This window comes from Nannospalax galili, unplaced genomic scaffold, assembly GCF_000622305.1.
Source record: "Nannospalax galili isolate Female #2095 unplaced genomic scaffold, S.galili_v1.0 scaffold613, whole genome shotgun sequence".
Classification (NCBI taxonomy): domain Eukaryota; kingdom Metazoa; phylum Chordata; class Mammalia; order Rodentia; family Spalacidae; genus Nannospalax; species Nannospalax galili.
Window position 1 is genome coordinate 74,900 of NW_008332065.1, and position 22,214 is coordinate 97,113.

A 22,214-nucleotide genomic window follows, 5' to 3' on the forward strand; every position below is an offset into this window, starting at 1 on the left:
GAGCCATCTCTCCAGCCCTCAGATGAAATTTTTCTTTTGTCTTTTTGAGACAGGGTCTCCCTGTAGCCCCAGCTGTCCTGGAACTCAACTCACAGAGATCCCCTTGCCTCTGCCTCCTGAGTGCTGGGATTAAGGGCGTGAGCTACCATGCCTGGCTCAGATGAAATTTTTTAGGAGTGAGCCTCCTGTAGCAATGTCACCACCACCACTATGTCACCTGTGCCCACAGGATCTGAAGCTAGACTGCACTTAGCTCTGGCTTCATGGAAATGAAAAATATCTGAAGAGGAACAATGGAGAAGAATACCAAGAACTTCATACCCACTAACAAGGAAGGTATGAGAACTAAATGTCAGGCAAAATTTGGTAATTTAGGGAGGAAAAGACTGGATCAATTTGAGTATATAGAAATAAAAAGGGTCAGGGCTGAGGAGAGGGCTCAGTGTCACACAGTGTCAAGCACCTGTCACACAAGCCTGACATCCTGAGTGTGATCCCAGAACCCATGTAAAAAGCCAGATGTGTAGCATCCACCTGTAATTCCAGCGTTCTTACAGCCAGCTGGGAAGAAGAGACAGAACAATTTCCTGGAAGCTGAAGTATAGTACACAGTGCAGCAGTAGAAACAAGAGCGACCCTGCCTCAAACAAGGTGGGAGGTAGGAATGGACTCTGGAAAGCTGTCCTCTGACCTTTACACATACCCTGTGGCACTCGGCTACACTTTAAAAATTTTATTTATTATTTTTAATTTTTTAAAATGTGTATGTGTGTATTGACTACATGTGCATAAGTGTACCCGTGTCATGCAATGCCCATGGAGGTCAGAAGAGGGTGTCAGATCCCCAGGAACTGTAGTTACAGACAGTTGTTAGCAGCCATATGGGTGCTGGGAATCAAACCCGGGTCTTCTGAAAGAGCAGTCAGTTCTCTTAATCCCTGAGCTACATAAAGTTCAATACTTCATACACACACACACACACACATACACACACACACACACACACACACACAGTACTAATAATCTAGGTCTAAAACAGAATTCACTCAATTTGATAAAAAGTAACAAAAATTACAGCAGTTACCATTTCAATTGCAAAACACTGAAATTTGCCCTTAAAATAATGAGGCCAGAAATTCCCCTATGATCCTTTATTTACTCTAATATTAGATATCTTAGAAGCTACAATAAGACAAAGAAAATGAAAATTAAAAACATCAGAAAACAAAAAAGATAGACTATTTTCAAACATTATTATGTACGTATAAAACCCCACAAAGCTGGGCGTAGTGGGACACACCTGTAATTCTAGTCCTTAGCAGGCTGAGGCAGAACTATAAGGTTAAGGTCAGCTAGGCAGCCTAAACTGCAAAACAAGACCTTGTCTCTAAATAAATAAATAAATCAGACATACAAAAAACCTCTAAATACATAGGGAAATTATTAGAATTATCCAGTGAATTTAGCAATATCTCTATAGCTAAGTAAAAGAGAAAAAAAAAAAACAATTTTTATATACTAGCTATAAAGCAGAACAAAATGCTTTTATAATAAAAAAGGTAACATTTACTATCACAGTATCAAGATAGCAGATATCCTAGAATAAATCTAGCAAAATATATACAAGATCTCTAGACAGAGAAGGATTCTTACTGAATTAAATGAATGAAAACATGCTAGGTGAGCAAAAAACCTGAATAATGAATATGGCAATTTGTCCCAAATGTCCTTAAATGTTCAACTACATCTCAATCAAATTTCCACTGTTTAAAGTATGGAAACTGGCACACAGATCCTTTTATATGGAAATTCAAAATTCTTAGAATAGCTGAAATAATCCTAAGGAACAAAGTTGAGCACACTCACTAGCCTAACAGACATCCAAGCTCACTAAAGTGAAGATAAAAGTAATCATGAAGCAAAGAAAAATCCAAAGCCAGAGATCAACATAGAATTATCTGTTTCCAGACAAGGAAAAGAAAGATTTTTTCAATAATGTCACCAGATCAATATATTTATATTTACACATATGTAATAATTTTTGTATTAAGTGAAAGTAAAATTGAATCTAAATACAAAAGATTAAATGATAAGAGAGGAAGAGGGTTATATAATGCGCACGTGTGCGTGGTCCAACACACAGGAACTCTCCCTCACTGCTGTGTCCTGGAGGCTGGCTGGCCTGCCTGCAGGCTTCTAGGATGCTCCAGTCTCTGCCTCCATCTCAACACAGGAGCACTGAGATTATGGACCTGTGCTACTAAGACAGACTTGTTTGGGTTCTGGGGATTTGAACCTGGTCCTCAGGCTTACATGGCAAGCATTTTATCCATGAAGCCATTTCCCCAGGCCTAATGTGGTCTTTTAGAAATTCTTTGGCAGTTTTAAAATGATTCACCTCCGTTACCTTCTCTTATCCCCCTCCTTCTCCATCTGAAACCCCTGTTTCCAGCAAGTCCTCTCTTACTTTCATGTCTTTGTGTGTGTGGCCCGGAGTTTAATTAGAGTTGCCTACATGAGCACTCACCTTCCAATTTAGTTACAAGATTGGATTCACTTTTATTCTTCAAGGTTATTGAATCAGTAATAAGTTCAGAGCTCTTTTCACTGGACACCAGAGAATCTTTGGAATGGACAGTCTGAACAGGCTACATGAAAAGCAAAAAAGTTTCAAATAAAATAATGGACCATAAATAGCAGTACCACTAATTTGTCCTAATATTCAATACATTCAAGTTTTATCTATGTGAAAGCTTGCCAATAAAATGATCTATCACCTTTGACTAGACTCACAAATTCCCAGAAAATATTACTTGCCTGAATTACTGAATAGAATATCAAGACAGGTAATTAATTTGAGGAATTTGCTTTCAGTGAACATGCTACCTAACTGCTACAATATATTTCACTAACAAGAAAAGTGTCAAAGTCTGAATCCAACACAGGCTCAGCATGGTGAGAAGATTTAAGTAATGTGTTTACATGATTACACTTTTTTTGTTTTGTTTTTCAGACAGGGTCTCCCTGTGGCCTCAGCTGGCCTGGAACATGCTACTTAGACCAGACTGGCCTGGACCTCACAGATATCTGCTTATCTCTGCCTCCCAAGTGTTGGGACTAAAGGCATGCACCACGACACCAGTACAATTGTGCTTTTCATTTAGTTTTTGTTCGCTTGTTTTGCAGTGCTGGGGACTGAACACGGAGCCTCATACATGGTAGCTATATGCTCTACCACTGGCTAAATCCCCATCCATGATTATACTTTATGACCAAAATAACAGTACTAGTAAAAGTTAGCATTTGCCTAATTCCACGACAGTAGTTATTATAAATTCAGAGCATAATCTTTCTGATATAATTAAGTACTATTCGATTAGAAAAGTTAATATTTTAATGCATGTCACTAAAGAGAGAAGCATCAAAGCTTGTAATGCTGAAAATTCACCCCACAATGCCAGAGGTTTGAGCCAAGTACACCCATAATTCCAGAATCCTTTTAGATCACAGTGCATCTGGAACGAAAGGTTCTTCCCATGCAAAGTTGACAAAAGGTATGGCAGGTCAGATCAGCTGAGATACCTATGCTCTAACCTCTGCGCCCACATACTCTCTGGTTTTTGTTTAAGGTGCCTTGCCAGAATCATGTGAATAAACTATCAAGCACAAAATCTGGGCATAATATCTCCCATGGGTATCTTCCCAAACTCAGGCCGAAGAGCCCACTGAGATGCATGCCTAGTAAAGGCTAGCTCATGACTCCCCTAAAAGATAGGCAATACTTGCTCTCACACCTGTGCCACCTACCCGAGGTGTTCTCACCCCTGTGGTTTCACCAACACTTTTGGAGATAAACAGTAGATCCTTTCCCCAGAGAAAGCTCCATCAATTCTAGACCAGAAACCCTTGCTTCAAATACATTTAAAGTTGAAATACCTTTAAACCTCTCAACTCATAGGAATCATTTCCACTTGGTTTGGTTCCAGGCACAACTGAATCTCGGTATTCTGATCCAGATATCTTTCTATTACTCAGGAGACAAAATGATTTTAACAGTTAAATTGAAATTGCTTCTGTTTTCATTTTCACTTTAAATATCTGGCACACACACTCTGAATTGGAAACATTTATTAGAAGTGACATAATTCTACGATAAAGGTGACTATGCTAAAACAGTAGGTGCTGGGAAATGACAGAAGTAACAAAGAGATAGTAACAGTGTTACAGCTGGAGTTAAGAATGTGGGAAAGGAAAAGTACGCAGGTGAAACTACATTTCAGACTGCACAGATGTGAACTGTTCTGTGGGCTTCTGTAGTATGTGACATACAGCCAGTCTGAACAGGTCATAAGAAGCGGCTAAAATTGGGGGTTGGGTAGGAGAGCTTTTTGAGAAATCTTTTTCTTGGAGGGACGAAGTCTCCTTTATGGTTCAATTAGGTGTTGTGGAACAGAGCAAGATGAAACGATACCAGGAATATGGAGCTTAAACACAACAAAATACTTTAAATTAGAATGTCTATTCAAAGCCTGAAGATAATAGGACCAAAATTTTGAAAATACCAACTAAAAACTCTAAGTTGTGTTTCTCAATTTTGTTAACAGACAAGAAAAATCTCTCCTTTGGATGAGCTGCTCCCCCTCCACCTGACAAAGTCTTAAGACATAGCCAAGGCTACCTTGGAACTCAAGAATCCTCCTGCCTCAGCCTCCAATCTCCCAAGTGCTGGGATTACAGACATGTACCATCATACTTGGCAGTCTCCAATTTCTTATGTGGGAATAAGCAACCATATGAGGGGGATTATGAGATATGATGAATGATGATTCAGTATGAACCTACCATACTTATTTTCAAAGAGATGGAGTCTTACTATGTTGCCCAGGTTTGACTCCAAACTCCTGGACTCAAAAGATCTTTCTGGCTCAGTCACCCTAATAGCTGGAGCATAAGCACGTGCTACTTTACCCAGCAGTGAATCAACTCACTCTATTTCTTTTTTGGTGCTGGAGGATTGAACCCAGGGCATCGTGTATGTTCAGCATGTACTCTACCAGTTACACTCTCAGCCTTGATCCCATTTCTTAAAGCCCTCAACTCTGAAACAAATGAATTCAGCATTCTTCCCAGTAATAGTTAGCCTGCCCCTTAAATGGCTGAAAAGACACTGTCCCCACATCACCTTCCATTTCTGTCCTGAAGATTCTCACACGCACTAGGAAGAGAATCTCACCAGACATACTATATCCATAAGCAAGGAATGCTCAAACACCATGAGATTTCATGCTCCATGGCTTTGCATGCTTCATGCTGACTTACTTTTTTTGTAACATATCTCTTAATTTTAAGTTATTTTAATGAATACATACATACATATGTGTGTGTATCTATTTTTTTTTTTTTAATTGTCTTTTTGAAACAGGGTCTTCCTGTAGCCCCAGCTGGTCTCAAACTCACAAACTCCACTGACTCTGCTTCCAACTGCTGGGACTAAAAGTGTGTACCACCATGCCCGGCTTTTAATGAATATTTTTAATGAGTGGAAAATTGAAGTTATTTCCTCTATTCATTTTTTGTTCCTGACAACACTTAGAAATCCAGTAACTTTGGCCATTCCCGGTGGCACATGCCTGAAATTCCAGCACTCAGAAAGCTGAGTGTGGCAGAGGACAACCAGTCTAGCCTGGGCTATAAACTGAGACTTTGTCTCACAAAGAACAAAGCACAAACCAAAAAGAAATCCAGTATATACTTCTAATATCAAAGAAAATCTTAGTTAAGCTAAGCCTGGTGGCAACAAACACCTGTAATCCCAGGAAGCAGGAGGACAGAAGGTTTGAGGCCTGGCTAGGACAGGGTTCAAGGATAGCCAAGGCAAATTAGTAGACCCTGTGTCCAATATAAAAAAAGTAAGAAGAGGGCTGTGGCTGTAGCTCAGTGGTAAAGCACTTTCAGCACGTGTGAGGCCCTAGGCTAGAACTACAAAGAAAAGGGAAAAAAAATCATGATTACTATTACTTAGTAAAAAAGTAAGATATTCTGCCATCAATCTTCAGATATAAACAAATTAACATACCTTTTAGCAAAATTTGGCACAGTTGAACCATCTGTCTTCACATGGTAATCTGGGCTATTTAGAAGATTAACTGGGACTCTTCCAAAGGGGCATGACTAGAAATGATTTGAAAGATTAAGTAATCAACTGGGACATATAAAGAGTTTACCATAATCCTAATCAAAGCAGATGGAAAATGACTTACCCGTTTAGTTTTGTTAGCTTGTTTTAAGGGATTTCGAGGTCCTATTTCTGCATCTTGAGGCGGTATATTCTCTCTAAATAGAAAGAAACTCTGATTTTTCAAATAATATTAGTACATATCTCTGCTTTACTGCTCAACATTGCTCAACATCTGCTTTACTGCTCAACATTACAGTTGTATAAAAACATACATATGTCGATATACAAAAGATATGTAAAGACCTGAATGTGTTTTCTTACCCATACAAAAACCTGGTTTTAGTAGCCTGGCCTTTGGAATCACAACTGACACTCCTATTCTGTAAATGTCCATGTGAACTCAAGAACGATTCTTGGGCAGTTACTACAGTAGATGCTGTAAAAATTTCAAAATTATGATTACATTTATGAAGAGTAATCTTACAAATAATGATATTTAGTCAATTTATAATAAATACCAGTCCCTCATGTAAGGTATGCCAGCACAAAGCTGTTCTCCACAGTTCTTTTTAGCATACAGCTATGTCCCAGGGTGAAAGCATTCTTTACTTCTAAGAGCAAAAGGCCATTTTTTGCTTTGCATCATTTTTAATGAGTTACCAATGAAAGTTTAATTAGCAAAAAGGGATACATTAAATTTTAGTAAGGGAGTTAAGATCTATTTGTTTCGCAAAGTCTTGCCTCCCTTAGAGCTACTATTTAATCTCAGTTTTAAGCATTACACCTAAATGCTTTTTTCTCTAAAATACGACCCTGAATCTTACATCAGCACTACACAGAAGCATAAGCACACATTGATAGCTACCTGATAAACTCTTCTTGTCTTCCTCTGAAAGCAGCTGCTTTTTTTGGAGGTTTAAATTACATATGGCAATTTCTAGCATTTCTAATGGCACTGCTCCATTTTCTACAGCTTTATGAAGAAGTTGTTTACTTTTTTTAAAATTACCTAAGAAAAAAAGCATTGTTACTTGAATCAGCACTCTTCACCCACCATTCCCAGTTATGTATTTATTTATCAGTGTATCTAAGGGGAAAAAAAAAATAAGACATACACATTGACATACACATTATTGCACAGATAAATATGCAGTTTCTCACTTCTCATACAGTCAACTCATCTATATCAATTCTTATTAAAATTGTTTCACTGTATAATGTGTAATTTATCATCATATTTTCAGAAGTAACAGAAATTTAACAGATCAGTACAAAAAAGAAAAAGATGAACTACTGAAACTACAAATGTCTTGACTACTTTAGATGTGAAAACAGTCCTAAGAACAACCATTTCTTATAATATATTATTCATATTAACAATTATTCAACAAAGAAAGACTGACAAATTTTGCTAAAGACTTTTCCATCAAAAGGATTTATATAAAAAGGATAAAGGCTACTGATAGACCTATCTAAACCACCCCCAAAATACAAAATAACTGAGAAATAATATCTATTTTTCTCACTAGAGATTACCAGATTTTCTTTCAAACACAAATTGCATCCCTAATAAGTGATTTATAAAATTTAATGTGAACATCATGTATTACACAGAATGTAATCAAATTTATGGGCTCCTTGAGCTATGGAGCTACGCACTTGGTGCTTAGATATAGAGAGGATCAAGAGCTGACCTCTAGAAAAAGCAGGGAAAACACTTTGAGACATAAGCACAGGAAAGGACTTTCTGAACAGCACCCCAGTTGTCCTGGAAAAAAGTCAAGAGCTGACAAAGAGAACCTCATGACACTAAAAGGCAAAAAGACAACCTACAGAATGGGAGAAAATCTTTGCCAGCTATACATCTAAGAGGATTAATATCTAGAATACACAAAGAACTAAGCCCAAAAAAATTCAATCAATAAATAAGCTAATGAAATGAACAGTTACAAAAAAGAACACAAAAGGGAACCCTTACACACTGCTGGCCAGAATGTAAACTAGTCCAGCCTCTATGGAAATCAGTACAAAAGCTTCAAAACACCTAGAAATAGGCTGGGGGGTGGGGCGGTTCTGGGCAGACTGGGCTGGGAGACCCTGTCAAAAAAAAACAAAACAAACAAAAGCTAGAACTAGATCTACCATATGACCCCGCTAGACCATTCCTGTCTATTCGCCCAAAGACCCCAGTGGACACATCACAGAGATAGGTGCATATCAATGCTTACTGCAGAACCATCCACAACAGCATGGAACCAACCTAAGAACAGGGAATGGATGAAAATGCAGTATATACATACAATGAAATTATTTTTAGACATAAAGAATGAAGTTATGTCATTTTCAGGAAAATGGACGTAACTGGAGAGAATCATATTAAGCGAATTAAGCCAATCTTTAAAGATAAATATCACTTTTTTTTCTCATTTGTGGTTCCTAGATTTTATATGCTCAGCATACAATATCTAACAAGATGTTTAAAATTTTAAAATTATATTTAAACAAGCCATGGCCACTGTAATAGCTTCTCACAATTTACAAATTTTAAATAGCAAATTTGATAGTGCTTAAATCCACATACTTGAGAGTGGTGGTAAAATTTCATTTAATTGATTATTTTGGTATGCCTAAAGAATGACTTAGCTGGTAATTAAAGAGCTTACTAACTGATGTCAGAGACCCATCAGAAATACACCCACCAGTCTGTGCAGAGGATTCCCAGGGATGTTGAACCCATCTATCCACCCTGCTGAAAATAATCAGAATTTAGACCTTGAGGCTACTGTCATATTGTAGTGATTTAGTTTCATTTTATAGAGAGCTCAACTTATTTGTTCTAAAATATAAAATTTATAATTACTATTGAAAGATCGTAAGGTGTTAAAGGCCTGATCAGCCTTATTATAATAAACAAGAAGAAGGAATCAAGTTTTCTAGGTAGAAAATGTATTTATAAAAATAAATCTGATAGTATACAGTACAGACTGAAGTCTTAGATTACTAGGACTCAGGAATCACCTCTACAGGAAAAGAGGGTTCCCAAACTGTCTGGATTGTGTAATGCCGCCCCTCCCCCCAAAACCCTCAATCCTAGGGAATAGTCTGTATTGAACAAGCCCTACTTTAGGCACAGAGGCGAAATGGGATGATTTAGCCAGAGGGCAGGCTGAGGGTATATGCAAAGGCCCTCAGAAAATGAGAGGGTTGGCAGGGGAGACTAAGGAATAGCCTTGCTAAAAATGTCTGAGGGAATTTTCTGATGTCCTGTTCCTATACAAAAGGACAAACTGAGGAACTGTGTAAGCAAGAACTAATGCTTTTTTCAGTGATAGTCTTAAGGTGAACTACCACTTAAATGTTGCGTCTATATTCCAGATTCCTTTTGGTGTTATGAAACCACAGTTTAAGAAAAGCCCATCCCAGTTCCACCTGAAATGTCTCAGGCCTTTTAGTCTACAAATACTCAGTAAAAAACTACTTTCTTTTAGAAGTTTCCTGAGTAAAACAATACAACTTATTTCCAGATTATTCCCTATTAAACACAAAAGCTAGCACAGTGAACATTCTCTGTACTTAATGCCACATAGCACTCCTCCATGTTCTCATGTGATCAACTTTTGCCTTAATTTTATACTTCAAGGCTATGATGCAATATCAAGATGTCTTACAGAAGGATGTGCTTTCACTTAAAATGTAAATTTGACATTTTCAGATTACCTTGAGACAGCTCAAACTGTGCAAAAGATATATGCACAAAAGCAAACTTCTTGCAGTTTGCTCTGGCCATTTGAAAGTAGTCACGAGCATCATCAGGCTCTTGAATACTGAAATAAAAGATTAAACTCAAATTAACAGAAATAAACAGTTACCTAAATTTGATAACTTTTATTTTCTAAAACATGAAATATTATTTTTTCTCTGTATATGCTAGGTTCTATTTGTATAACTTTTTAGGTAATGTCTATCTAAAATGTGTAATTTTGGGGGACATATGTAAATAATAGTTTACATCAGTCCCTTATAATTAAAAGCAAGAGTATTGGGTAAAAAATTACAAATTAACATGTTTTCACCTTCCCTCTTTGTAACATAGATACATATTATATAGCGAGTTAAATGTAATTAAATTGCTAATACTTACGCCTTTAATTCAGCAAATCTCACTTGAATTCGAGCAAAACTCTCATTCTGACCATATTTATCTGGAGGAAGTGCTTCAATCGCTTGACTATAACGACCAATCAATTTATTTAAAAGAGCATCATTTAGGGGGACACTGTTTTTCTCTAGCTTAAGCAAGAAATTCAACCAGTCCTCTGGGGTGTTTGCCATCATTATAATTTGGTTAACAGTTCCTGAGTTATCTGAATGAGGAGGAAAAAATTATCACAACAGAGAAATAGCAAACATACCAAACTACATGTTCCTTCAAATTATAGTTAAGATTGTAATTATTTTAAGATTGTAACAATTCACTTTGGAAAACTTTCCATCAATCAATTTAACTTAAAATATCAGACCTGGGGCTGGATAGATGGCTCAGCAGTTAAGAGCACTGACTGCTCTTACAGAGGACCTGGGTTCCCAGCACCCACGTGTCAGTTAACAACTGTTCATAACTTCAGTTCCAGGGGATCTGACACCCTTTTCTGATCTCCATGGACACTGCACAACACTGATGCACTTACATACATGCAGGCAATACACCCACACACACAAAATAAAAATAATGAAATATTTTTAAAAAATAAAATATCAGATACATTACTCTGGTCTTAGAATACCTTTCATTGAGTAAGGACCAATATTATTTCCATATACCTCAAACTTACTTATAATACAATAAAAAGATATGAAACTAATAGGGTACCCACATATCTCTTAAGTGGCCTGTTAATTTCCTGGTCTCACCAACTCATTCCTTCAAAACTTACAAAGATTTCTTTTAGTCATAGTTTTCTCACTGTGAAATCTCAACCTACACAGCAACAACAGTAAACTCAGATAGTTATTTTGTTTTTGTAACAGGGTCTCATGTAGCTCATAGTGACCTCATACTTCTGATCCTCCTGCCTCTACCTCCTGGATGCTGAGATTACAGGCATGTGGTCACCAAACCCAGTTTATTCACTTGCTTAGCATGTGCAAAGCCCTGGGTTCAATCCTTCAAAACAATTTTCACCCCATAACGTACTTAGTACAGGTTGTTTTAAAAAACAACTCAGATGTCAATCTCTTATTTAGGATATTTTAGTGACTACTGTGCATTATAAACTATGATTTCCCAGAGAAGCTATAACTTCTTCAGCTACTCTCAACAAAACATACATTTTCACATTGCAAACAAAATTACTGTCTCTTTCTACTACAACAGAACTCATTCATGACTTTGTTTTTTCAAGTTAAGTTTAATTTGGTCTAATCCTAACTTAATTTTTTCATTTTATCTTCTACTGCTCAACAGAGCAATACAGCAGGCATTATTAACAGACCCAGCTCTTTCCACTTGCAAACACTTTTCACCTAAGAAATTTTTAGAAAATCCCCAGGGATACAATAGGTATACAAATGGGACATTTTCTGATATCACAAGCCTATTTTAAAATAAAAATTATTCTTTGTCATACATACTAAAAATTAAGGCAAAGGAAAAGGATCTGCTGGTTTATTTTTACATAAAGAATTCAAATTAAATCTTGGCTGAATATCTGGTATGGCAAGATACAGAGCACTGTCGATGTGTTTTAGAGTTGATCACTAATTTTATTTTTCAAAATATTTTATTATTTTATGTGTATGAGTATATTGCCTGCATGTATGTAAATGTACCTGTGTCATGCAAAACTGCCCATAGAGATTAGAAGATAGTGTTGGATTCCCCTGGAACTGGAGTTAAGATAGTTGTTAGTAGGGTACAGGTAACTGAACCTGGGTCCTCTGCAAGAGGAGGCAGTGCTCTTAACCACTGAGCCATCTCTCTAGGCCCAAGTCAGCAATTTTAAAAACAAACATTCTAATACATTACAATCCAAAGCTAATACTATTTGATCTTACATAATGAATGACAGTAGGAAAATACTAAAAGTCTTTGATTTTCATCACTAAACTACTGCATTTTTATAAGAGCAGGAAAGTTTGTACAGTAAAAACACTGTAATCTATGACCTGCACAGGCAAGCAGTCAGAAACACCTTAGATTTATTATGCGTTTGACTTTGAATGAACTTATTACAGAGCATTCAGGCACTATTGTCCAATTTTTCCTGACCATGCAGTTAATGGGGTTGTGACCCATAGTTTAAAAAGATATAAATATATAGCACTGTGTCTGCATCCTGTAACTAGTCACATGCTGGCCAGTCAAATGACTCAATTATTTGAAATATAAGAAAGATTTCACCGGGACGGAGAGAGGCTCAGCAGTTAAGTGCACTGTCTCTTCTTGCAGAGGACCTGGGTTCAGTTCTCAGCACCCACATGTCCACTAACAGTCTGTTAACTCCTAACTCCAGTTCCAGAGGAACCCAGCACCCTCTTCTGACCTCCACAGACACTGCACAAGTACACTTACACACATGCAGGCAATATACTCAAACACATAAAATAAAAATATTTTTTAAAAAGACCAGCTTTTCAGCCAATACTTTTCACAAAGCTAGTCTACTAAACTTCTGGAATTTTCACTCATCATCATCATTCAATAAATGCCTACTTCACGCCAGGCATCATTCTAAGCACTAGATATAACAATAGATTAGAAACTCTGCCCTCATGGAAACCACACTCTAGTGGAGGAGCAGAACAACAGGCAAATAATAAGTGAATTAGCACTGCATAGGCAAACGGAAGGGAAGAAAATAGGGGACACATTCCCACCCCATGTAGGTAAGTTAGGGAAGGCCTCACTGAGGTGGTGTTTACCAAGACCCAAAAAAGGTAAAAGCAGCGTGCATTTGGGAATAGTGTTCATGACACATGCCAAGAGCAAAGTTATTGGAGTATGAGCTGTTCTAATATACAGGGTAAGACAGGAAAGGAAAACACCGCTGGGTAGGTGGGTAAAGTCTAAATATAACTTTATTAAGATCAGTGAGCCTTCCTCAATTCACAGAAGAAAAAATAAAAAGAACAGAAAATTGCATGTCTATCAATGGCAGGCATATTAGCAGACCCAGCAGACAATAACAAAGGACTTAACAAACTGAGCACACTAATAAATGATGTTTCTGTTGTTGTTTTGTTCTATTTTTTTGAGGTAGGGTTTGGCTTTGTCACTCATGCTGGCCACAAATTTGAGATCTTCCTGTCTTTGACTTCCAAGTACTAAAACCTAGGATTATAAAGATGAGCCACCATGCCACTACTATTTCTTTCTTTTCTTTTTCTTCTAGGTAGTAGAAAAATCTGTAATATTTTCAGACAAAAAAGTTAAAATATGAAATATAGTTGAATGGATAATCATCAATTACTGAGTAAATCAGGTAACATACAGTGATGAATATATCGTTCCTATACCTTAAACAACACTCAACAGTTTTTAAAAAAGAAAAGAAAAACTCACCTGTAGTATCAGCAGAGACTTTATTCAAGTTTAGCTCATCAGTAAGGTCTTCATTTTTTATTTTATTCTTAATATCTCTCACTTTGCTCATTATAGAATCAATTGTCAATTCTCTGCCACTTAACTCTTCAGCCTCCATTTCTAAATTGCAACCGTCTTTTAGAACCCAAAAGATAAAACAATAGTTTTGTGAACATATCTAAACGTAGCTGTTATTAGCATTAATGGAGATACCAGAATGTGCACGCGCACACACACACACACACACACACACCACAATATAACATCAGTGAAGTTATACTGTACGGCGCTGGACTGGAAGACACTGCACAGCATAAACATTGCTGCCTGTGCTTTTTTGCATCATTTTTTGCTTTTGAGTCAGGGTCTCATAGCCTAGGCTGGCCTTGATTGTTCTATACAGCTGAGGCTGTCCTTAAACTCCTGATCCTCTTGCTTCAACTTCCAAGTGTGAATTACAGACCCAAGTCACCATTCCCAGCTGATGCATTTTAAAACTTCTAGACACTGAATATCTTCCACTTTTCTTCCAGAATTATTTCCTCTGGGCCATGTACAGATTTCACTTGTTAAAAATGGAGTACTTAGGGTTGGAGAGATGGCTCAGCTTTTAAAAACACTGGCTGTTCTTGCAGAAGACCTGGTTTCGAATCCCAGCACCCACATGGCAGCTAACAACTGTTTGTAACTCCAGGTCCAGGGAATCTGACGCCCTCTTCTCCTCGGGCATTTCCCAACATGGGTTTACTTACATACATGCAGGCAATACATGCCTACACATAAAAATAATAATTTTTTTTATGGCGTGCTTGCTTGGGATCTGGTAGTGACAGATCTAACTTTGGTAATGAGAATAAACTGTCCTTTTGGTCACCTACTCGAGTAATGAGAGTACTACGCAAGCAGAATATAAACGTCAGCTTTCTAAAGATAAATGAGATTCTGCAGAGGTGTCCATGAATGGATCTGACAGAATCTTGACTAGCTCCCCCAATCCTTCTAAAAGGAGTACGTAAGGTCCTCCCGTACTGCTGAGCACTTGCTCATCTGCATGATGGTGTTAGTTGCTGGATCAAGTGTCCGCAGTCCTTCCTATCAATCTCATCAGGGACTTTTGGGATCAACGCAGTCGCTCAAGGACACTGACAGCACTGCCACCGTGGAGGTTAGCAAAGTAAAAGCGGCGATAAGGGGGCAGCAAGGTGCCCCCAACTCCCGCCAGCTCTACCCCAGCTGCTTGCGGGGGAAAGCTCGCTCCCAGGCAGTGCACACCCACTTCCGGCTCCGGCTCCCCGTGGGCCGCACTCCGGCCGCCCTGCCTCCCCACGCCCGGCCGCGGCTCCCAGAGCCCCGCTCGCCACCCAGCACCTTCCCACCCGCCGCTCCCGAGCGCCCGCCGAGCAGCACCCACCTCCAGGAGACCGAGCCAGAGCCCCGGAAAGACGGAGTCCCAACCCCTACACTCGTTTGAATTTCCCCGCCGACTTCGCAGCCACTTCCTATTGGTTACGGCTCGTCTCGTGGCAGCGTCGATCGTGATTGGTTCCTGGGAGTCGCCCCGCCCCACGTACTGCTGCCGGCGAAGCCTGGGGGAGGAGCCCGCGGCCGTAGCCTCTTGCTCTGCACTCCCTGTGTTCTACGTAGGGCTCCCGGGCAGCCTCTCCTTCCGGTTTATCCGGGCCTTTTCTGCCCGGTCGAGGTGCTGCGGAGCGGAAGGGTTGCTCTCACATCCGGGTGCGCTCCTTCCGGCAGGCCTGGGAACACCCAGGGCGGGAGTCCGGCCCTTTTGTGTCGGCACTCCCTAGTGTGCCCTTCGCCACCCTCCAGGGATTCCCTGGCCTCGTCTTTAGGCTTCAAGGCTTCCCTTTGCTAGGCTTCCGGCCCGCCCGTCTTGACTGCCCGGCCCAAACTCGCCTCATCACCCCCTTCCCGGTGACACTGTCCTCGTTTAGGACTCAGCAGTCCTCCCTCGACATCCTCACGGGCACGGCTAACTGGTTGCGTGGTCCTGGGCACGGTTTCTCGACATCCGCGGGGGAAAAAAACGCAAATAGCTCTGCTGTGCCAGAATTAGGTGGATGCTGTGTGGTAGGACAGGTCGGGCGACTTTATGCGTTAGCAGCTACAGCTGTCGCTGAGAACCTCCAGCCCCCGGAGATCCCTTCATCCCTGTCAGCCCTTGTTGACACCCAAATCCATGGATGCTCAAGTCACTTGTATGAAAATGACATGGTGTAAATAACCTATGCATATACTCCTGTATACACTAAAATAAGTCATCGCTAAAATATCTAATGCCCAATTAATGTAAAAATATAGGCGTTCTACTGTATTAGAGAAAAAAGTCTACACTACAGATGCGATTAAAAATACTATTTTAAATCTACAGTTGGTTGAACCCGTGGGTGTGGAACCCACAGAGATAGAGGGTTTAATATAGTGGTGCAAAATTGGCTCCAAACTGAAAATTCACTGGTCAAGCTCAAAAGCTGAAGAGCAAATCTAAAACACATCCAGCTGTCTTAATTTATAGTCCAGAACCCAGTGCATTAATGTTTATAGCGATACAAGAAAATGCAACAGGGATAGATTTACAATGTTTGGCATCTAATTGAAAAAATTACCTCTAAGTCCAAGTGGGTGGATGAGACGCAATGAAATCAGACCCAGAAATGGCACAGATGACGTACTTGGTTGACAGGAACATTAAAATGGTAATTTTAACTGTATTTCATGCATTCCAGAAATTAGAGGGAAGTGTAAACATGGTAAAGAGAAACTCAGAGTATACGAGAAGACCCAAAACAGATGTCTAGAAATGAAGAGTACAAGACAAGCAATAGAAAATACATGAAATAGATCGGCAGCAGATTAATTGGGAAAACAAAAGATCACTAAGCTTGATCACTATGCAAAGTGAAACACGGGGGAAAAAATGAACACAGCGTCTTGTTCATGAAATAACAAAGTACTTGAAATTAGCGTTTTTAAGGGAAAAGAGGGGAAAGTAAAAACTGACAAATTTGTTAAGCTAATTAAAAGTATAAACCAAAAGATTGAATAAGTTCTGGCATATCTCAAGCACAAATGTTTATGAATTCCAAGGGCGCATAAATTGCTTAAAACTATTAGTAAGGAATGCTGGGTGTGGTAGTGCATGCCTTTAATCCCACGACTTGGGAGGCAGAAGCAGTTGGATTTCAGTGAGAAGGAGGCCAACATCGTCTACATAGTGAGTTCCAGACCAGTTGGGGCAACAGGGAGACCCTGTCTAAAAAGTAAAAAAAGTAATAGAACTATTTTTAAAAAGCAACAAGATGATAAAAGACAACAGACTTCTTGTCAAAAATAATGCAAAAAAAATAATCAAATTGCATCTCTAAAATACTAAGAAAAAGAAAAGGAAATAAAACACCAGCCTGGACTAATTGTCCATCCATCCACCAAAGGTGTCATTCATTATGAAGAGAGAACAAAGATGCTTTCAGACATACAAAAGATGAAGGAATTCATCAGCAATAGAAGTGGAGGACAAGATATCATCAAGAAAGCTCTTCAGTCAGACTAATTCTGGATCTACAAAAAGTAACATAGAATGTTGGAAATGATAAATGCGTTGCTACAAATAAAAGCATTTCTTATTTTTAAAATATCAGAAATAAGGTGAACATCAATAATCATGTATTGTCAGCTTTATAACAAGCAAAGCATGAGGCAGTATTTCCATTAATGCTGGGAAAAGGCCATACAGGCCTCCTACTGAAGGCTTTTTTCTACTATATGTATTGTACAACACTACTTGTGGTAAGTTAATGATACATTTTAAAATCTCCAGTGCCCATCGTTGTAGCCTCTTGGACACATATGGTTTTTGAGCACCTGAAATTTTACTAGCCAAAAATGAATCTCCTATAAATATAAAACATAGACCAAATTTCAATAGTGTGAAAAATCCTTTAAGAAATGCCAAAAATTGCTTATTAATACACCATTATATATGGGATATACTGGTTTAAATAAAAATAGTATTAAAATTAGGGGCTGGAGAGATGGCTCAACAGTTAAGAACGCTGGCTGTTCTTGCAGAAGACCCAGGTTCAAATCCCAGCACCCACATGGCAGCTAACAACTGTCCATAACTCCAGTTCCAGGGGATCCGACAGCCTCTTCTCTCCTCCGTGGGCATTGCATAACATGGGTGCACTTACCTACATGCAGGTAATACACCCATACACATAAAGTAAAAATAATAAAAAATATTTTTTTAATTTTAAATAGTATTAAAATTAGTCTGGGGAAAGAGCTCAGTTGAGAAAGTGTCTCTCAATCATGAAAACCTAAATTGAATCTCTAGAACACATGTTTGAAAAAAAAGCCAGGCTTAACGGGGTGTGCTGGCACACCCCTGTAGTCCCAGCGCTTGGGAGGCAGAGGCAGGTGGATCTCTGTGAGTTGAAGGCCAGCCTGGTGTACATAGTGAGTTCCAGGACAGCTGGGGCTACAGGGAGACCCTGCTTCAAAAAGAAACACACACACACACACACACACACACACACACACACACACACACAAGCCAGGCTTGATGGTGTATAATTGTAACCCTAATACTGGAGTGATAGTGAGATAGTGATAGGTGGATCCCGGCAGCTCGCTAGTCAGCTAGGCTAGACTGCTTGGCACTCTGCAGGCCGGTAAGAACCTCTTTCTTAAAAAACCAAGGTGGATGGCTCCTGAGGAACAACACCTGAAGCTATCCTCCAGCTTCCATGATCCTATGCACCACATGCACACAAATACACACACACACACACACACACACACACACACACTCACATACACATATATATACATATGCACACAAAAAATAGTATTACACTTCATTTTTTACTGTTCATTTTTTCCTTTTTAAAAGGTAGCTATTAGAAAAATTGCACATTGCAGGTGTGCTTCATATTTGTAATGTTACTAAAAACCTAAGATGATCACTGAAAACAAAACAAAAAAACAAACAAAGAAAAAGTCATGGCTACTAGTGACAAAAGAGGGAACATAAAAAGTACACAGTTAGTCCAAGATAGAAGATGGAAAAATGGAAGAAATAAACACTACTAAAATGAAATCCACTATATCAATAATTGCATAAGTGTACATGATCAAAAATTCTCAGAAAAGAGCAAAACTCAATTCACTACCTACAAAAAAATCTAATATATCTGGGAATTTTGTTGTTTGTAATGATGTTAATTTTGTCTTAATTTTTTTTTGAGATGGCTGTCTCTGTGTTGGTCTCACACCTCCTGAGCTGAAATAATCCTCCCGCCACAGCTTCCCTAGTAGTTTGGACTACAGGTGTGGGCCATCATGCCCAGATATCTAATTTAAATATGAAGCCACAAATATAAAATAAAACAAAATAATAAACTAAAAGTGAAAGAATAAAAAAATATACTGAACTTCTAAAATACTAAAATCAGAAAGACTAACTGGGCAAAGTTCTCTGAAAACAGACCAGAGGTTTGGGTTATCTAAAATCAGCCTGTGATGTCTGATGGAGGACGCATTTTGAAGGTGTCTTCCCGCTTGGATTTAGAGGTGAGCATGTCCACAGGAAGTTGAGATCAGGTGCTTTGAAGTCTAATTCCAGATTCTGTTTCATAAACCTTTACACAGCTAAAATAACCCCAACATTGTTCTCTAATGGATAAGAATAGATTTTTTTTTGACACATTTCAACACCCATTTTACCCAGACAGGCCTGGACAGTTCAGAATAGCTAACAACTGAAATATCCCTGCCAAAAACTTCAGAATGGAGAAATTGGACTTAATTGGAACAATCTACCGTGCCATTGGAATGTGTTAATTATGCAGCACCACCTTTGTAGTCTACATTTTGCCAACACCCAGGCCATTTGTCTGGAGAGAACTGAAAGCAAAACAAAGAGAAAAGGAAAATAACACAAAACGCTGTTCTGTGGTATACTCTGTTAACAGGTAAGATGATGTACCCTTTGGCTTATTTAAAATGGTAAACATTTCAAATGAAACGAATAACAGGTGTCTTCATGATAGAGATGTGGACTAGTGAGCTTGGTTGCCAGAACAGGATTCCACAGAATGAGTGGCTTAAACACCTCATTTTTTTTTTTTTCTTGCTCTAGAGGCTGGAAACCCAAGATGAGGTGCTTCTAGGGTTTGTTTGCTGCAAAGTCTTTTCTGGTAGTTTCAGGTGGTGCTGGCCCCTCTCTGCCTTCGCAAGGTGTTTTTATTGTTTGTTTCTGTGTAGGGGCAGAGACAAATCGTCTTTGGTGCTGTTTCTTATGAGGACACTAATCCTGTTGAATTAGAGCTCCACCTTTATGACTTCAATCTTAATTACCTCTTCATAGGCTTTACCTCTAAATATAATCATATTGTGGATTGTCTTTTGGGAAAACATAATTCAGTCCAGAGGGAAAAATGTCTAGGGAGAGTGGAAGAATTAGGCTTGTGTTTGCAATCTGACTGTCCCTAAGTAATATTTGTTACTTTGAAGTTTTGTGTGCTCTGCTGGGGATCAAATCTAGAGCCTTACACCTGTTTGACAAGAGCTCTACCACTGATCTACACTCCACCCCAAGGCAAGTATATTAGTTTCTTATTATGGGGCAGAATACCCAGTGGAAATAATTTAAGAAAGAATTTAGTTTGGTTCACTGGGGAGGCAGAGGCAGGCAGATCTCTGTGAGTTCAAGGCCAGCCTGGTCTACATAGTGAATTCCAGGACAGCTGGGGCTACAGAGAGATGTTACCTCATGAGTCTTTTCAACATGGACAGTTCAACGCTTCTTTGACTTCCCTGAGATCTTTTGATGATGGGCCCTGCCTCCTGCACCCATCCTGGTTCCAGCCTCTTCCCTGGGTCCCTGGGTGACTCAGTTCGCATGACCTGTGGGGCCCAGGGTGAGACACTTCCCCTCTCTGGTCCACTGAGTGACTACTCATTTCTTTCTTTCCTTTTTCTTTTTTCTGCTGGGTGCAGTGGCACATTCCTTTAATTTCAGCACTTGGGGAGGCAGAGGCAGGTGGAGCTCTATGAGATCAAGGCCAGCCTGGTCTACATAGTGAATTCCAGGACAGCTGGGGCTACAGAGAGGCCCTGTTTCAAAAAGACCAAAAAAATGTATTTTCAATTACATTTATAAAGGCTATAAGGTAAAAATCCAAGTTTATTTTTGCATGTAGAAGTACAGTTGTTCTAATGATATTTGTTGAAGAGTCGATCTATCTTGTATCCATGGAATTAAGGCAGACAAGCAGAGGAAATAGCTTACTACTCAGAACCCCCATTTGCTTTGGGATTGTGCATGCCCCCACTTATAATAATGCACTTGACAGCTTGGTTCGTTCACCTGCATGTACTGTACACACACCCTTTCCAAACAATTCACCTAGAGACCTCAGAACTCTTCAAACCCCAGTCTACCTGCACCAGGCACACATATTCCCATCTCTGAACAATACTCTGAGTTTTCCCATCCCTGGTGATGATCAAAATCAGACAGTTTCTATTCAAGTGTATTTCTAATGGATAAGGAAGAATATTGAGAATAAAAAAGTGAATTTAGCCTGAATTGGTTTTGAGTGCATTTGCACTAAGACAAAACTATGTCCTCTAGTAATCTGTTAGAATCTCCTATTTACCATCTTATACCTATGCATAATTGGACATGCATTGATTACAAACAGATGCATTATGGGAAGGGACATGGACATGTGCAGTAGAGAAGTGATTGATCATATTAATCTATTAATCAAAATAAAGAACGAAACTACACACCTTTGTATCCAGCCCCTGTTTCCCTTAGACTCCATAAAAGAGCCCCCGAACTGTAGCCTGAGGTCCTGAGTACCCTCACTCAAGTGGCACTGTATCCTTCTTTGATATCTTGTACTGTATCCTTCTTTAATCTGTACTATCTCTTTGCTCCAAATAAAATTACCTTGCTTCATTTGAAAATATGTATGAGCACTTATTTTCAGCTCTTTGAATAAGAGAACCTGCAAACACCTGACCCAGACCGTGACCAGAATTGTTTTCATTTCTTTCTGAAAATTAAGTTTCCCATGTATATATGAGCTTATTTCTGTAATTCTTTGTAATTCTTTTTTTTTTTTTTTTGAGACAGGGTCTCCCTGTAGCCCCAGCTGTCCTGGAACTTGCTATGTAGACCAGGCTGGCCTTGAACTCACAGAGATCTGCCTGCCTCTGGCTCCCAAGTGCTGGGATAAAAGGCATACACCACCACACCCAGCCTTATTTCTGTAATTCTTAATGTACTCTTTAATTCTATTACTATTCTGATATCATATTTGATCAGATTAGAGCTATAAAAATCAGGTAATGTTAACTCTCTAACTTTGTTCTATTTGAAAGAACTTGCTAGCAGACAGCCCGAGAGAGTGGGTTCGGACT

The 22,214-nt window shown here is 39.0% G+C and overlaps 1 protein-coding gene across 4 annotated transcripts in view; it reads right to left on the reverse strand.

Moving 5' to 3' along the window:
- Ttk (TTK protein kinase) overlaps nucleotides 1-15,298 on the reverse strand; it is a 47,829-nt gene extending 32,531 nt beyond the window's left edge. For 2 of the 4 annotated variants that reach the window (XM_017796635.2, XM_017796634.2), the window contains exons 1-10: nucleotides 15,172-15,298; nucleotides 13,740-13,895; nucleotides 10,320-10,542; nucleotides 9,896-10,002; nucleotides 7,044-7,187; nucleotides 6,500-6,614; nucleotides 6,261-6,333; nucleotides 6,077-6,171; nucleotides 3,937-4,024; nucleotides 2,528-2,648 (exon numbers count right to left, since the gene is read on the reverse strand). In XM_017796635.2, the coding sequence (XP_017652124.1) occupies nucleotides 2,528-2,648; nucleotides 3,937-4,024; nucleotides 6,077-6,171; nucleotides 6,261-6,333; nucleotides 6,500-6,614; nucleotides 7,044-7,187; nucleotides 9,896-10,002; nucleotides 10,320-10,542; nucleotides 13,740-13,878 (1,105 nt within the window). In that variant the 5' untranslated portion in view covers nucleotides 13,879-13,895; nucleotides 15,172-15,298. Of the gene's footprint in view, nucleotides 1-2,527; nucleotides 2,649-3,936; nucleotides 4,031-6,076; nucleotides 6,172-6,260; nucleotides 6,334-6,499; nucleotides 6,615-7,043; nucleotides 7,188-9,895; nucleotides 10,003-10,319; nucleotides 10,543-13,739; nucleotides 13,896-15,171 lie in introns of all 4 variants that reach the window. The other 2 variants (XM_029560659.1, XM_029560657.1) reach the window with 1 other exon arrangement.
- Between the last annotated feature and the right edge of the window lie 6,916 nt (nucleotides 15,299-22,214).